Source organism: Pan troglodytes, chromosome 1, assembly GCF_028858775.2.
Source record: "Pan troglodytes isolate AG18354 chromosome 1, NHGRI_mPanTro3-v2.0_pri, whole genome shotgun sequence".
NCBI classification, from domain to species: domain Eukaryota; kingdom Metazoa; phylum Chordata; class Mammalia; order Primates; family Hominidae; genus Pan; species Pan troglodytes.
The window spans coordinates 9,266,945-9,284,883 of record NC_072398.2 but is presented as its reverse complement, the minus strand read 5'-3'; the positions used below and the strand labels follow the sequence as shown (position 1 = coordinate 9,284,883).

Sequence of the window (17,939 nt, the reverse complement as noted above, 5' to 3'; positions counted from 1 at the left end):
TAGAGTGATCAGCACCTAGTAATTCCAAATGTAAGAGAATCACTGTCTCATTCCAACATCCACATCAAATCTCCAAATCAACCCTCCTGCCTGGGTCTTCTTCATGTTCATTGTTGTGGTAGAGGAGCGAGGACCATCTGATTGATGCCTGTCCCAAACTACATACTGTGGGTGACAGGCTATTTCCAAAAAGACAGCTGAAAGAAAGACAAATAATAGATACCCACTGCATGGCTTTAACCAACAAAGATGAAAGAAGAAAGAAGTATCATCAGCACAAATATGAATATAGCATCGGGATGATTGGGCATTACATTTATTTATAATAAAACCAGCATGGCATAAGTCCTGAAAATGGGGCTACAGGACATGATTACCTCCCATGGGACATGAAAGCAGAGACCTAGATAGTAGAAATGAGGAAACGTAGCTGCTATGTTCAGGAATCTCAGGAGTGAAGGAGATTTCAGAAAGAGAAAGGCCCTTCAGAGTACATGAGAAATAAACACAGGCCCGGTGCTGGAAAACCAAACTGGATGAATAAAGATGATAATCTAAAGAGGACCAAATGCCACTTATCGGCATATGGGGCCGAAAGCATTTAAGAGGCACCCCAGACTCCCCAATAGACCAATAGTAATAGTAGTTATTAACCTCAGAGACAGGGTGTTGACCTGATTAAAGGCACATCTGTCCTTGTGAATATACATAGTCACAGGTGCAATGGAGAGATAACAAGGCAAACACCTTTAGAACTGCAGTAAACTGGTATCTGGATGGGGGGAGAGCAGCAGACAGATCTTCTGTACATGCATCTTGGAAGAAATCCTGAATGTAATTGTGGGCTACAAACAGTGTGTAACACTTCCCAAACCCAGACATCACTCAGTGAGGGAGAATGAGAGTTAAGTGTAAGTTGACACCTAATAAAACCCAAATATTTTTAAAAAATAAAAGAGAATAGTCTCGTCAATTTCCTATAATTGAAAATCAGTGCGATGTCAGATATTTCAGCTATGGGAAAATAATATTAGATTATACAGAATATTTTGTGTTATTCCTCTCTGTAATTGAGTTTTATATTAGAATATTTAGACTATTTCAAATTTTGTATTATTTCAAAGAGTACTAAGGTGAACATGTGTACATGTATTTATATGTGCATATGTGAGTGTATTTATGTGTAACATTATAGGTATTATGTGTATACATAAAGTCAGACAGCTCCTGAGATCACGGATTTTGGCATTTTTGACAAACTGCAAAATTGTCTTTCAAATGACCAATTTATACTGCAACCCCAAGACCATGAAAATTGATTATTTTTGTCATACTACTGTGAATGCTGAATGTATCAAATCGTTTGCATCTTTGCCATTGTTTCAGGTGATAAAGAGTATCTCATTAATTTTAACATGCACATCAATTCCACCTTAAGGAGGCGTGTGATGATTTTTAACCAGCTAGGAGGTGCTACTTGTATAGGACACCTGGAAGGAGCTGGTGGAGAGGCAGCACAGCCTCACAGTTATACATGGAGGCTGTGGGTTCAGATTGTCTGGATGGAACTCTTTAGGTCCTCCTACACATCACCTTGTTAGCTAAATTCCCTGCACAGATTATTTAAATGTGTCTTCCTTTCTGTAAAGTGAGGTTATTTAAGGATTAAATGAGATAATACACTGGGCATGGTAGCTCACGTCTATAATCCCAGCACTTTGGGAGGCCAAGATGAGCAGAAAACTAGATGCCAGGGGTGTGAGAATAGCCTGGTCAACATGGTGAAACCCCATCTCTACTAAAAATACAAAAATTAGCCAGGCAAGGTGACACATGTCTGTAATCACAGCTACTCAGGAGGCTGAAGCATGAGAATCACTTGAACCTGGGAAGCAGAGGCTGCAGTGAGCCAAGATCACACCCCTGCACTCCAGTCTGGGCAAGACTCTGTCTCAAAAAATATAATATAATAAATAAGATAATGCATATGATGCATTTGCACAACACGTACCACATAGTACATGTCCAATAAATAATTTCTACTAACATTTATTATTGCACTAAATTTAGCTCTGAGCATCCTGGCAGCCAAAGTAAAGACAGCTCATTGTTCAATAAAAAGAATAAGATAATAATCACAGATACTCATATAGTATTTACTGTATCAGCTCCTGTTCTAAGTACTTTATATATGTTAAAACATTTTGATGAGAAACGAAGCTTCTTTGGCCACTTATTGAATTCTGGAAAGAACTGATCAACAATTGATTCTGTTGTACAGAAAATTATCATTCCCATTTTTCAATGAGAAAACTTGGACTCAAAGAAGTTAAATATCTAAGATCTCACCTCCAGTAAGTGGTCAAACAGATTTGAACCTAGGCCTTTTGACCCCATAGTCTTCCTGCTGTGCCAGAAAGCCTTTCCAGAAGTCTCTGTGTGAATCTGACTACTGCTTTGAGAGACACTCTGAGAAAACTCTGGCATTCGATACCTTAAGGCTTGATTTAGGACTCTTGCAATGCACTTGCATACGTATGTTTATCTGTAAGAGTTTATTGTTGAAGATTTTTTTTTAACCAAGAGCATAAATGTAGTAGCAGGGTACACAATAGATTTTTGCTGGGATGATCAAACTTTGAACTCATAGAATGACACTGATTGAGGAATGATTTGCTTATCTAGTGTACGGTGGCTGGCGGTGTGTGAATTCCTGAGCCAGTGGTGTCCCAGAAGTACAGCCCTGGAGGCTCTGAGAGAATGGTAGAGGTCACAACCGAGGCCAACAGTGACACCAAGGGGGTCTGACTGTGGCACCTTAATTGTAATGCTTCTTAGTTGTTCTTATACTCTGGCAACAAGTGTGTGAAAGCACTAGTTGCAGTTTTGCAGTTTTTATATGCAAATGTGTGTGGGTGTGTCCATTTGTTCACATATGTGTGACATGCTAAAATACATTTTCATGCTTGGATCTAAAATATCTAAATACTAGAAATATTTAAAGCTGGTTTGGTCCATTCAAAACATTCTGCTAAAAGTTCATCTGCATGTTATCAAGTAGAAGATAGCTTTCCAGGAGATAGTCGTGTTACCAGTCCTGACAAGGAACTGATGTCTTACTTTTTTGATCCTGTCTCAAAGAGATAATATAGTGTGAATTGATTTACATTGGTTTTATCCCTTCTCCAGGTTGGCATTGCTCATTTTAGTGAGGCTTAAATGGCTGGTATCACCTTAAAGTTGCGTATTTCTGAAGCCTCAGATGGGTAAATGCCCAGAGAGATAAAATGCAAATCAAGTCAAGTTATCAATTTAGCATGAAGATGAAGCTGTTTGGATAATTGTAATAGAAATGTCTGATTTTTTCACCTTTACAAAATAAGAGAAGTAAGGGCGATTTTGTCTAGTAACAGAATTACATGGAATATATTTAGAAATGAGAAAAATGTGGGAAAAAAGCACAATGTTCAGTGCATGCCACCAATTATATAATACTATCTCAAACAAATCGATGTCTGTCTGCCCTAGACTCCACTCATTTAAAATAAGAGAATGAACTTGATAATGTTTGGCTTCATAGAGATTCAGCACCCTGTAATAGGCCTTCCATGTCTTTTAACGTATGTGATGCAAAGAACAAACAAATAAAGGCAGAAATTTTTCTAACTCTGTCTTTTCTCTCTTTCCCCCAGACTATGTCAGAGAGTCACAATGACCTTGCACAGTAACAGTACAACCTCGTCTTTGTTTCCAAACATCAGCTCTTCCTGGATCCACAGCCCCTCCGATGCAGGGCTGCCCCCGGGAACCGTCACTCATTTCGGCAGCTACAATGTTTCTCGAGCAGCTGGCAATTTCTCCTCTCCAGACGGTACCACCGATGACCCTCTGGGAGGTCATACCGTCTGGCAAGTGGTCTTCATCGCTTTCTTAACGGGCATCCTGGCCTTGGTGACCATCATCGGCAACATCCTGGTAATTGTGTCATTTAAGGTCAACAAGCAGCTGAAGACGGTCAACAACTACTTCCTCTTAAGCCTGGCCTGTGCCGATCTGATTATCGGGGTCATTTCAATGAATCTGTTTACGACCTACATCATCATGAATCGATGGGCCTTAGGGAACTTGGCCTGTGACCTCTGGCTTGCCATTGACTACGTAGCCAGCAATGCCTCTGTTATGAATCTTCTGGTCATCAGCTTTGACAGATACTTTTCCATCACGAGGCCGCTCACGTACCGAGCCAAACGAACAACAAAGAGAGCTGGTGTGATGATCGGTCTGGCTTGGGTCATCTCCTTTGTCCTTTGGGCTCCTGCCATCTTGTTCTGGCAATACTTTGTTGGAAAGAGAACTGTGCCTCCGGGAGAGTGCTTCATTCAGTTCCTCAGTGAGCCCACCATTACTTTTGGCACAGCCATCGCTGCTTTTTATATGCCTGTCACCATTATGACTATTTTATACTGGAGGATCTATAAGGAAACCGAAAAGCGTACCAAAGAGCTTGCTGGCCTGCAAGCCTCTGGGACAGAGGCAGAGACAGAAAACTTTGTCCACCCCACGGGCAGTTCTCGAAGCTGCAGCAGTTACGAACTTCAACAGCAAAGCATGAAACGCTCCAACAGGAGGAAATATGGCCGCTGCCACTTCTGGTTCACAACCAAAAGCTGGAAACCCAGCTCCGAGCAGATGGACCAAGACCACAGCAGCAGTGACAGTTGGAACAACAATGATGCTGCTGCCTCCCTGGAGAACTCCGCCTCCTCCGACGAGGAGGACATTGGCTCCGAGACGAGAGCCATCTACTCCATCGTGCTCAAGCTTCCGGGTCACAGCACCATCCTCAACTCCACCAAGTTACCCTCATCGGACAACCTGCAGGTGCCTGAGGAGGAGCTGGGGATGGTGGACTTGGAGAGGAAAGCCGACAAGCTGCAGGCCCAGAAGAGCGTGGACGATGGAGGCAGTTTTCCAAAAAGCTTCTCCAAGCTTCCCATCCAGCTAGAGTCAGCCGTGGACACAGCTAAGACTTCTGACGTCAACTCCTCAGTGGGTAAGAGCACGGCCACTCTACCTCTGTCCTTCAAGGAAGCCACTCTGGCCAAGAGGTTTGCTCTGAAGACCAGAAGTCAGATCACTAAGCGGAAAAGGATGTCCCTCGTCAAGGAGAAGAAAGCGGCCCAGACCCTCAGTGCGATCTTGCTTGCCTTCATCATCACTTGGACCCCATACAACATCATGGTTCTGGTGAACACCTTTTGTGACAGCTGCATACCCAAAACCTTTTGGAATCTGGGCTACTGGCTGTGCTACATCAACAGCACCGTGAACCCCGTGTGCTATGCTCTGTGCAACAAAACATTCAGAACCACTTTCAAGATGCTGCTGCTGTGCCAGTGTGACAAAAAAAAGAGGCGCAAGCAGCAGTACCAGGAGAGACAGTCGGTCATTTTTCACAAGCGCGCACCCGAGCAGGCCTTGTAGAATGAGGTTTTATCAATAGCAGTGACAAAACGCACACATCAACCCACAGACCTTAGGAGGAGGAAGGCGAGGGCCGGGTGACTTCTGGTGATGATAAAAATGGTTTTATCACCCAGATGTGAAAGAAGCTGCCTGTTTACTGATCCATTGAATAAACCCATTTTAATAGAAAAAGTCAATACCAATTCAGCCAAAAAAAAAAAAACATACTACTGAATATAAAGAAATTTATTCTGAAATAGACTTTACGTGTTTTTTTCTTAAAGAGGAGAAAAATATTGCTTGACGGCAATTATATACCCAAAGTGATTTGCCTGGGTCGTTTAATTCCCATTAGCTTTGGAATCTCAGATGAGCATAGCTGACCCAGTTCCCACATTCTTCCCAAGGATCCCAAAAGTGGGAATCCAGACCCCAAGTGGAACACTGCAGGCTAACGAATCTGTGGTTCCAAAATTATTTCATACGTTGCAAAGCTGAATCTTCTTGTCCCAATAGAGCTTCCTGTCTTTTCTTTGGTGTGTTGTTAAACTCTATTTGTGGACTTGATTCTTGATTCTTGCAAAGTACTGTTTTGTGCAGTTCAAGTTTCGTACAAATAAAAATACTTAAGTATATATATGTGTGAGTTCTGCACGCACACACATAGTGTATATAATATCATGGGAAACACTGAACTGGCAAATTATTCCTGCAATATACGCTTTCAGTACTTTGGTAACTGAAGTTCTCTAGGATCCTAATGCAACATTAACGTGAAATAAGCCCAGTTTAATGTTTTTGAAACCAGGGCTGTTTTCCACAGAGAGCAGCCAGGCCTTCCCAGCAGGTCTGTGCAGAGCGGACAGGCTCGTGAGTCAGCTGAGCACCGTGGCTTCGCCAGACTTGGTGTTAAGCAATCTCCTTTGTTGATGTCTCAACAGAGCTAAATCGGGGCCCCTCTGAGCTCAAAGAATGAACCACATCCACACGTTTGAATTTAATCATCTAAATCTGAATGTTTCAAAACAAAATTTCTGCTATCTAAACTGCTTGAAACTCAATAATAGTGTCACGTTTGAATGTCATACACAGCAATATATATATATGTATATATATATATATATATATATATGACAAAGCAAAAAAAAAAAAAACATGGTAAGAGAGAATGAAGGAGAACATTGTGTTTGATTCTTGCTGAATGGCACCTTCTCAAAGAAAATAGGGCTTGCACCTTTGTTAATCAGCTGTGGCCAGTGCTTTCTGGTGTTCATTGTGTAACCTTCACCCAGGAATAGGTGAGGTTTTAGGAAGTTACATGTCCTCTGAAGAAAGAATTACACTCTGAAAAGTAATGCTTCAAATTGATTTCCTTACCTTCTGGGGAAAAAAAAAAAATTGTTTTTTTGCATTCTCCTTTAAATTGACCAAAATGTTAACTGTTTCATTTGGGGAGGGGATGGGGTGCTGCCGTCATTGTCGTTGTTGTTGCTGCTGTAGCTGTTGAGGTTTCTTTTCCTGTTGCCGGGGCTGTTTGGGGAGAGGGAGGGGAGGGAGGTGGGAGGGCTGCGGAGATATCTTCCCTTTGTACAGGGCATTCGTGTTGTGAACCCAGAGCTGGGTAGAAGCTGCTTTTGTATTCAGTGTGAGGTGGTGTTTACAGACGACTTTGACAACAGTGGAAGTGTACTCAGTGGTGTCTGTGTATCTGAACTATTTAATTTCGTGTTATGTTTATATGCAGAAATATTTATGGATACTACACCAAGTGTTTATTTAATGTTGATAAATATGACTCTTCAGTCGTCAGCCATGGTGTCCTTTGAAAGTGATTCTTTAAGGTCCACTTGAGCAATGAATAGAGTATATTGAGCTTTCCTGTGGCTAAGAAGAAGAAACATGTCATCCTGTTGGCATCACCAAGCACCTAACTCTTTCTAGGTAATAAAAAGTCAACGGTCACTTCAACGTAAATATTTAAAACTACTCTTTAGTTAAATCTGATGGGAACTGAACAAAGCTCCACCATTATGTCTGAAATCATTTTACACAGGGAAAAAAAAAACAATCAGCATAATTGTAAGAATGATTTTTTTGGGCCCACATTCAACCAAAGAACAAGAAAGAAACAGACGATTTTCTAATATGTACACAGCAAACTACAGAATGTCATATTATCCACCTATGAAACATCTAGTAAGCAATTGCATCTATATTTTATTTCTCAAGTTGGCCTGGCACTAACAAATATGTGAAAGCTTATTCAAGTGTCCCAGTACTTCAGCACTTCCCATCCTTTTGGAAACTCCTATCTTGCCTCCCTCCCAAAAGGGCTGTTTCTTTTATTAAAAAAAAAAGAAATAGAATTAAATTTGAGAAAAGGAGAAACCCTGAAATTTAACAGAACTTTGAGAGTCACTTCCAATCTCCTTAAACATGATTATCTCCTTATCCTTGTCCTTTTGTGATGCTAATAATGGCAGAAAAGGAACAAATCCAAGACTCTATGTCTCCCTTTTTTGTTTTACTGGTTTTATTATAGAATTGTTTTTAAGCCTCTTATGGATGAAAGCTGCATTTAAATACTATCTACTGATTTTATAGAAAGGTATGTCCATTTCTTGGGTCACTTTCAGAGAAAGAAAACAAGCAAAATAGGTTCTTTTGAATATGAATAATTTAAAAGCATAATTGAAGATGTAGTGAGTATTTATAATTGGACCTTAGTTACACGTGCATTTCTCAAAGGGCTTGTCATTACAGGAGATATTCAGCACTTACCTAAGATCAAAATGTCTTCATCCCAAATTGGGAATCGAATTATTTCATGCCATATGCATGAGGTTTGCAGACATTTCAAGATTAGCCACTTTGATTGAAAGAAGAAAATGATCAAACCTAAAATGAACTACACATGAAGAATCTCTCTCTCTCTCTCTGCCTCTCTCTCTCTTTCTCCCTCGTCTTCCTTCTCTCTCTCTCACAGGCACACACACACACACACACATTCTCCATTCTCCAGGCATTGCCAGATGGTTAGGAGAAGTGAGCTCTCTCTGGTCCCCTAGTTCCCTCGGCTCTGCTCTCCTTTGCCCATCAGCTCCCTGTGGCCTCTATGCTAGTCCTCCCTATTCTCCTAATCACCCTTTGCCTCTTAAGCCCAGCCTTGACTCGCTACATATTTTTCATTTCTCTTTACCCTTTAGTGTACAATAGTTGTAGACTCTGACGGAATGAAAACAAACAAGAAGCCTAAGCGTTAGACCCTGCTGTGGCTAAAGATCTAGAAGGCATATCAGTTTTCTCTGTCAGGCTTCCTATGTTGCCCACGTGCAGGGCTCACTGCTCTGCAGAGCGCTGGGAGCCCCTTCATGTATCGAGAGAGAAGCTGGAGCACAGAGCTCTGATGCACAGTTGGCTGTTTCAGCTCTGACTCAGGGAGGAAAGAAGGATGCCAAGGCTCTGTCACAGCGGAGAAGTCTAATACCAGAGTGGCACAGAGAAGGATTCCAGGGATCAGTCAGGGTGTCCTGTACCTATCTGAGTAGAGATGATTCAAGGATGGGGACATATTCCAGGAAATTGCACAATCTTCCCCTGGCAGCTTCAGAGGACAAGTGAAAATAGTGCAGTATAGTCAAAGAAGCAATGAATTTAGGATGAGGAACCTGAAGTTTCTGGACCAGTTTGGTCACTACTTAGTTACATGTCCTTAGGAATGCTTGTCACTTAACCTAAACTTTCTGGGTTTTATCCTCATTGCTCAAACTAAGCAACAACACCGAAGCTTCTCTAATTTGCCTTCTGATGCCAAATCGGTCAAAACTGAGGTCAGCAGCTACCGTGACGAAAGTAAAATGGTATATTGGGTGAATGTTTGAAAATTTCAGATTTTATATTCTGTAAAGTTATTTACTTACTCTATTTCCACACCACAAAATCTTGAAATTTGGAAGGTAACCAAGGAAGCTTTGAAATTTGTTGGCAAACCCGGAGTAGTATGGTTTCAAATACCACTCCAACCCAGCACCTGAGGTCGGGCAACCTCACAAAATAGAGTTTCTAGGTAGCAGGTGTCTGCTTTGGTTTTGCAATAGCATTCCTCATAACAGAACTGAAACTGTATAGATTACAACACTCCAGAGTTATTTTTTTAACCTAAAGAACCCTACTTCTAGCACCTCCTCTGAAAGAATATTTTGCTCCAATGCCACGTGCAACAAACTTATTTAGACAGTATCAACTCTAGCCCTTAATAGGTTCGAGGACAAGTTTACTGCTTCCTTTCTACACACTTAAGTTACACTCTCTTCTCCTGTTCTGATGACTCTAAATCTTCAGCCTCTCCCAGCATTAATGTGTGAGTCAACATTGCAGACCTGAGAAAGGTTTCTAGAATGGTAACCCAGTGTTCTTTAGAACTGGAGAATTCCATTTTCCTTTTCTGGCTTTAGTGTTAATGTCTGGGAAGGGAGGCTCATGATAAGATAATAAAAATGAGAAAAGAAGATCTAGTTCATAAAATGACTATACTCCACGTAAGTTTGTAACTGCACAGTGTTTTGTTGTACGGCTCAGAAATGAGCAAGTGTTAGTATTATTAGGCACACATCACGTTCACAGCTTCGCGCAGAGACGGATAGTGTATTTGGATATATGGAAGTCATCCAAATGCGTTGCTAGAACATCAGGCCTATGTTTGTTCTGGTAGAACCACAGAGACTCACACAAAGTTCTGACCCTACCACTCTGGTCTGGGCTGAGACCACCCCAAAAAATCATCTAGAGAATCAAAGGGGCTCATGTCTCAGTTGCATTCTATGTAAAAGATAAAGGGGCCATACTCTCCACTGCAAAGAAGCATTAGTAAAACTTCCCGCACCCAAATTATAATCCGGCAACCCTAGCTTCAACTAAAAAGATTGTCCCCAGAATCTAAAAGCTTACTATTGTTCTTTCTTGGAGTCCAAAATGCTTAGCAGTTCTGCAGTTCACATACAAAACTCAAAACTCTTTTTATCCTGTATTCTGTGAGTTCCTTGATGATAGTAATTGGGTCTTATTCATCACTCTGTATCCTGTGGCTCACACAGAATCTGGCAAATTGCATATATTCAATAAATGTTGAATATCTAATAACCTCCTTATTAATATAACAAATATTATCAACATTCTGTGCACATCAATGTCCCATGCTGCTACTGTAGTCAGGAGTTATTTGGCTGGGAAGTGGAAAGTGTTCACAAACATGATGCTTATCTAATAAAATATCACTGAGCAATAAGGAGAAATATTTTAAATAGATTTGAAGTTGTGAACAAATAATTTAGAGTCCAAAAAGGAAAAAGAAAATTAACTCTGTCTTTTATCCCTAGAACTCAGAAACTTTACTGGATTGGTCAACAAAGACAAACTTTTTATTGTATAAAACAGTAGAATTCATGGAAGGGATAATTCTTTTGGAACAGGCTTCTTGGTTACTTGCCTTAGTAAAAGAAGTATCTTGAGGGCCTGGAGAGTTCATAAACATAGTTTTCTGTACAAGTGAAGATCTGTAGTTTGGCTTAAAAATCCTTGCATGTAGTTTTGCTTGGCGTGGAAAGTTATTAGGAGACAATCCTTTATCCTGTTCTGCAAGCAATCAAACACATGATCTCCCTTCTAGCCATTCCTCATCCAGTACATGGGCATTTCCAGCCTCCTACATGTAACACTTCAAACTTCCTCTGGGCGTCTGCTTAGAGCTATGTGATGGCCACAGTTTGGGCAAAGCCCTTCTTTCTTTTAAATATAGGAACTGTTACCAAGTTTGGTGCAGGCTTGAGGAATAATTACATAAAAATGGGCTTCCACGATGGTGAATCAGCATGCTGATTTCTCTTGGCAGGAAGCTCTCAGGGAAATGTCTGTGAATCATTTAAAGATGCTCTCTGGTGGATAGAGAAACCGCAGTCCAAAAACAGATGGGTGTATATTTGCTTTGTAAGCAAAGGGCATGTATCATACTCGCATCTAAAACAGTGTCCACATCTTTGCCAAAGGCACTGAATTTTACCTTTTTTTATTACCTCGTGGCCAGCACTTCCTCAGTAGGCATTTCAGGTGTGTCACAAACCATGTTCATTTTTAATCTTGAAAAAGTCAATCGTCTGTAGTCTGTACTATAAAATGATGCCTGCAACTTTGTGGTGAATATTATCCCCAAGTTAACAGTGAAATAAGTAAATAAAACTATTATTGAAAAAAGAGTGTGGTTTGCTTTTATTTAACCCAGGGCCACAGCTTTTTATTGTATAAAAGGGTAGAATTCATTGAAAGGATAATGCTGAACAGACTGCTGTTTGCCTTGTCTTCCCTTTCTTTTTCACATGCAAAAGAACTTTCTTTAACAACTATCATCATACCATCAAAATCCAAATACTTCCTGAGTATAAGCAGGTGTAAACTATAGCTACGCATATAGTCCTTACTCCAAAAGTGCATGTGAAGAAAAATATTTGTCTGTAGACACATAACATGGAAGGGAAATTTTCTCTTTTGTAAGGAATGCTTACCTTTTTTTCTTTTCAGGTGTATTTTTGTTTCTTTTAGACTCCACAGAAAATATTTTCCCACTGGAAAAAAGAAAAACAAGCTTCATATTTTATTACACTGACTTTAAAATTGCTGGAAGTGAAGGTACAAAGAAGTTACTCTGGGCGAGAAATGACATTTTTTTGAATGGCATGCCTGGTCACTTCATGATTCTTTTACTGCTTCTTAAGCTGACCCATAGAAACCAACCATTGCCTCTTTGGTCTTTAGTGCAAGAAAGAACAAGGAGGAATGCAAGAGAGAGAGAGAGAGAGAGAGAGAGAGAGAGAGAGAGAGCTAGCTATAAATACAGCTACATATGGAGAGAGAGAGAGAGATAGTATATACACATATATATATTTTTTTCTCTCCCTCACAACTTTTTCTGCCAGTCATTACATCCTCATATCTTCATCCTCAGTTTACAATTTGAACCTGTGCTCACTGAAACATTGGGCATCCCCTCTCCATCTCTGTTTTGCTATTTCATGCTATTACACTTACCATTTAGGTCAATGTAGGTGGCCAGAAAAGGAACTGCTTTTCTCACTACTCTATCATAGTAGACATTTTTACATAAAACTCACATGAGATTTAAGAAGAAAAGTTTTCTATTGTGTTAAAGTCTTCCTTAATTTGCTGCACACATTTATGCAATATGAAATCTTGACTACAGAAAGAAACATTGGCTAAAAGTATGGAAGATTCATAAACCATAAGAATATGTCAATGTTGGAAATATCCACTAAGTAGGAGTTGACTTTTAACTGAAAAGTACTTTGTTGGGAGTTGATAGATAGCTTTTGGGGGAGCTTTGCTGCTTCCTTATCCAAATGGTTACATGGAGAAGAAATTTTACAAAATATGACCAATCGATTTAAATATTTTCTGAAATTATTATTTTATTTGAACTGAGATATTTCACCCTTGAAATAAATGTTTCTGTCACAGGAGTCAGATATATTTTTTAACTATCCAGCATCTTTTTAAAAGCATTAAAAATTAACTTAAGCAATAAGCATGAATGATCTTTCGTTGAAATTGAATCTCACCTAAAAAGACTTGGAAGAGTATAGAGAGAGGGAACTTTTTTGAAAAGGCGACCTGTGGTCCAGAGCACTTACAGAGTCATGAAGAGGATGCAGCCAGCTACGGCTTGGAAGTGGAAGTTCCTTGGTCTAATCATGGTCATTCTTGGCCTTTTTTGCCGACCACCCCTTCACTTTAATTCTTGCTTCTGTTTCTTGGAGATGCCATGTGCATATTTTAGTGGAACTTGTCATTCTCCATGAGAATTAAACAACAGCACACAGGTTATGAAAAGGCAGAAGGATCCTTCATAGGAACAGTCTGTAAAAGATTGGTTTTCATTTCAGTTATATGGAGGATAATGATGAGAATCACGTTGGAATGAGAGCCTTGAATTACAGAGACGCTCGCTGTCTTTAGCAGTGTTTCTGAAGAGAGTATTTTAGCCGTGGTTTATAAGAGTAGAATTACTAACTCAATCTTGCAACAAAAGGGAAAGAGAGTTGTCGAAGGCAAGGCCGCCAGTGAGAGATGTTCCTGACATTTCAACTCACATCTCCAACCCCCAAGTTTTTATTCTGCCTATTTTGACACCAATCATTTGCCAATTCGCTACTGGGAAATATCTGAGAAATCAGAAATCTCTGCAGGAGGAAAAAACTGCCTTCAGACCCCAGGAAAAATAATCCAGGTGCTTTCATCGGGCTGGATATTTTTATTGGGACCCAGAGGGTGTCTTGTGATTCCCATATGCTGAGCATGCAAACCTCAGTGGACCAAAGATGAGTAAGATGCACCTGAAGACCACACGTGAGCTCTGAACCCCTGGTAACACCCAAAACATGATGGGCTCATCAGCATGTAAGCAAAGATTGACCCCAAAAAATGATACTTGCATCAGTTTTTAAAATCTTTTGATCGCTACCTTAGTGTTCCTTTGTAGTTCTTTAAAAAAAAATGATTGCATCATGCTTCTCTTTATAGAGTTTCTCTTCATTCTAGACAGTGCAGTGGGCTAGGATATTTACATGAAAATCCACTATTAATGTTCTGGATTCACTCAGTGACATGTCTGTCATCATAATATCCTGTCTATAACGCATGTATCTATCAGACTTTTTCCCTAATTCATATTACCAATTGTTCTTTCCCATTAAAAAATGGGACTTCGATTTTTCAGAAGTCCTTTATTTTTCTTTTTAAGGGAAACTATTTTTAATATCCATGTAGGCTGTGTATGTATTTGGCTTAATCTCAGCCAATGTTTTTGTCATGACACTTACTAAACGCTCCTTATCTTAACTAACTTACCTTTCTGAATCAAACCATTCTCCTTCAAGCAATTAATTCATAGAGATGACAAATTTGTGATTTGTCTTCTGATACAAACAGCCACTTAGAAGCTACAAATCAGGTAGAAAGTGGAATGTGGTATATTCATATCAGAGGGATGATTCTTTGACATTTAGTTTGATAGGGCCAATGGAATTTTGATAATATTCTAGCTTATTAAATCTTTGACCCACTGATAAAAACAGGTCTCTAAGTGTGACAACTCCCCTATTCTGTCTTCCACAAAACAAAGTGCCTTTAAAAACCTGACTGCTATAACCAGTTCCACCTGCAGGACGGATACTGTTAGAAGTTATTGACTACATTATTGTGCTGCCTGGGTTAGCTTGAAATGGAAACAATCAACAGCGGTTCAGACCAAAATGTAGAAGAACAAAACTAACAAAGACAACAAATGAAAACCAATACTAACCACCGTCTGCAGTGAGTTCCTTCAGCTGTGACTTTTCAGGGACGGACCTCCTCTGAAGTTAACTTCAGAACAATATAAAAAGGCCAATCCTTTGCCAGTGGGCCAGAAGTAAATATTTTCCCAGATACTATTGTGTAAAATCATTCCCACACTTGCTGTGGAACCAGTGCCATTATCTTTAGGTGTTGGAAGTAGAGGAAGTCGTTGTGGGGCCTCAGGAAATGATACGATAAAAGATGGCTCCCTGCACAGCTCCCTCCTTACTCCACCAATCCACGCCCCCACCAGCTTCCAGTTCAGACCTGCTAGGGCAGAACTATCACAGAAACCCAGATAGAAAACTTGCCAGAATTCTACTCCCTTTTTGATTGTAAGAGAAACAAACAGTACACGTCTAATACAAACTTTCCTTGCCAAGATGGGAAAACTGAGTTAATAGTCCAGGCTTTCTCTCTGCTCATTTCAACCTGTGCACAGTACCCCAACTCCCTAACGTGTCCCTTAACCCAGAATTAAGTGTCAACTTCATATGTACTTTCTTTTTTCTTTTGGTTTTTTTACTCACTTTCTCTGCTGCCCAGGCTGGAGTGCAGTGCCATGGCCTCTGTTCACTGCAACCTCTGCTTCCCGGGTTCAGGTGATTCTCCTGCCTCAGCCACCAGAGTAGCTGGATTACAGGCATGTGCCACCATGCCTCGCTAATTTATTTTTGTATTTTTAGTAGAGGCGGGGTCTCACCATGTTGGCCAGGCTGGTCTCTAACTCCTAACTTCAAGTGATCCACCCACCTAGGCCTCCCAAAGTGCTGATATTACAGGCGTGAACCACTGCACCCAGCCTGTATGTACTTTCTAATACACTTTAAGACCTTCATGTTTCTGAAGTAAAAAAAAAAAGAAAAAAATCAATTTGTGTACTATGAAGCAGATTACAGCTCCTGTTAGCTAAGTGGCAGCACAGTAGGTGACTTCAGAAGATGGAACCAATGTGTAAAAACAGAGAGATAAAGACCATTAAAGAGAAAATAAATACTCAACATTTATTAAGAGATAATGAGGTCCTTTTATACTGTCAGGATTCTAAAATAAGATTAAGATCCACTCAATGCACATCATAGATTGTGCCACCCTTTCTAGAATATCATAGATTTTTGAGTTGGAAGGGAACTTTTAAATATTCTCCAATCAAATTTATATTCAATGCAAGGGGCCCTCCTACAGCATCCTTGACAACTGGCCGCCAGGATTCTGTGTAAATAACTGCAATGACAAAAAAAACCTACATAATAAATTAAGCAGGCCACTTTGTGTTTAGATAGCTTCATTTTATCCACCAGTTCTCATCTTCTCTTCTAGGACACTGCTTTTCAAGCTGGGGTGGCGTGAAATACATGAGGAGTTTCCAGGAAGTACTAGAATATTGTCAGTTTAAGGGTCGCTTTCAAGATCCTCAACTGCCATAGGTACTCAATCTCAGGTTGACCTGCTTGAAAAGAACATCTTCTTTACACCTGCCTTTCCATTTTACACCACATGTCTCTCAGCCAGCCTGAATCTTATTCCTACATGCAAAAAAAATCTGGACATCAAACAAAAGGACAGTTTCAAAATGCATGGTTCCTAAGAGAATGTCCTGTGGCAGAAGAGCAAATAGAGAGTCCTTAAGAAATATTGAAGAGGGCAGTGCCTTATTTCATCTAGAGAACCAACTTATGCTAAGTTTCCATCCATCTATCCATCATCCATCCACCCATCCATGCACCCATCCATCCATCCATCCACCCATCCACCCATCCACCCATCCATCCATCAGCCATTCATCCATCCATCCATCCACCCATCCATCCATCAGCCATTCATCCACCCAACCATCCATCCACCCATCCATCCATCATCCATTCATCCATCCATCTATCCATCCGTCCATCCATCTTCCATTCATTCATCTATTTATCTATCTTAATCATCTATTCATTCATCCATCCATTCATTTATGCATTCATCCATCCATCAGTCCATTTATGAATTAGAATTCAAAGGTGAAGCGGCCATGATAAAAACACATGTCTTTGAACTGGAAAATTAGTTCAGATATTTCTTCAACATAAAGCAAATGTAATTTAGCTGATCAGTTTGACCATGAGGACTGGCTTTGCCAATTGGATTATATGGCTTACATTTTCCAAAAGGTGAATGATAAAATCTACACTATAAGGTTTTGATAAAAAAATTTTTTTAAACAGAGATAATCTGGCAAAAGTGGGAAATTACATCATTTGAACTATTAAACTTATGAGAAAATTGTTTAGAGAACAAACTACAAATATGCAAGGGGTATATAGCTTTTGAAGATTCTTTTGAGTGTACATGAGCCAAAAAAAGAGAGAACTTGTGTAGAATGCAGAATAATAAACTCCAACCATATGACAGATCTCTGACTATATGATAACTGTCATTTCTCCTTTTCATCACTTATTTCCCACTTTAATCCTCCCTGATGACCTCCACTATTCCTCATAATGCATGTCTAGAGCATCACTAAGGCAGGAAGGAATTAGTGACCCCAACAAGGCTCTCCCTGTCTTTCTGGAGTTCCAGCTCACACCTCAACCTGGCCCTAATGATATGCTCCATAAACCTCACTGCCTGCACTGTAAGCTGCCAGCGAAAGACTATAGCAACATCCAGTTCATCTTCTAATAAGCCAACAAGTGGCTTGAACACAGTTTCTTACTCAGCCTCGGGCTAATCTCACATGTTAGGAGGTGCTGTGGCTGCCTCAAAGCACAATCAACCTAAAAGTGGAAGACAATCAAAAAGTAGGAGCATGTGAAGAAAAAGAGGTTGAGGGAAAATAAGTGTGTATCCAGCTATGCTGAAGATGAGAGTGCACAGCAATACACAAGACCACTGATGACATTATTAGAGTCAACAGTATTTTAAATAGACAGTGGCATCACACTCATGTTGGAGGCTAAGCTCTTGAGAGGGTAAGAGGTTGCTATGTTCCTTGTGTCTTTCAGTCCATTGCTTTCTCTATCACCATCACCATTCCTCCCCAGTCCTGACCAAACCCTGTCCACAAAACTGTAGGTTGTGACAAATAC

At 40.2% G+C, this 17,939-nt stretch overlaps 1 protein-coding gene across 3 annotated transcripts in view; it reads left to right on the top strand.

The window, feature by feature from the left end:
* The window catches only part of CHRM3 (cholinergic receptor muscarinic 3), a 242,402-nt gene extending 230,688 nt beyond the window's left edge, over positions 1 to 11,714 (top strand). For 2 of the 3 annotated variants that reach the window (XM_009441692.5, XM_016928280.4), the window contains one exon: positions 3,693 to 11,714. In XM_009441692.5, the coding sequence (XP_009439967.2) occupies positions 3,712 to 5,484 (1,773 nt within the window). In that variant the 5' untranslated portion in view covers positions 3,693 to 3,711 and the 3' untranslated portion in view covers positions 5,485 to 11,714. 3 annotated transcript variants of the gene reach the window in all.
* The last annotated feature ends 6,225 nt before the right edge of the window (positions 11,715 to 17,939 follow it).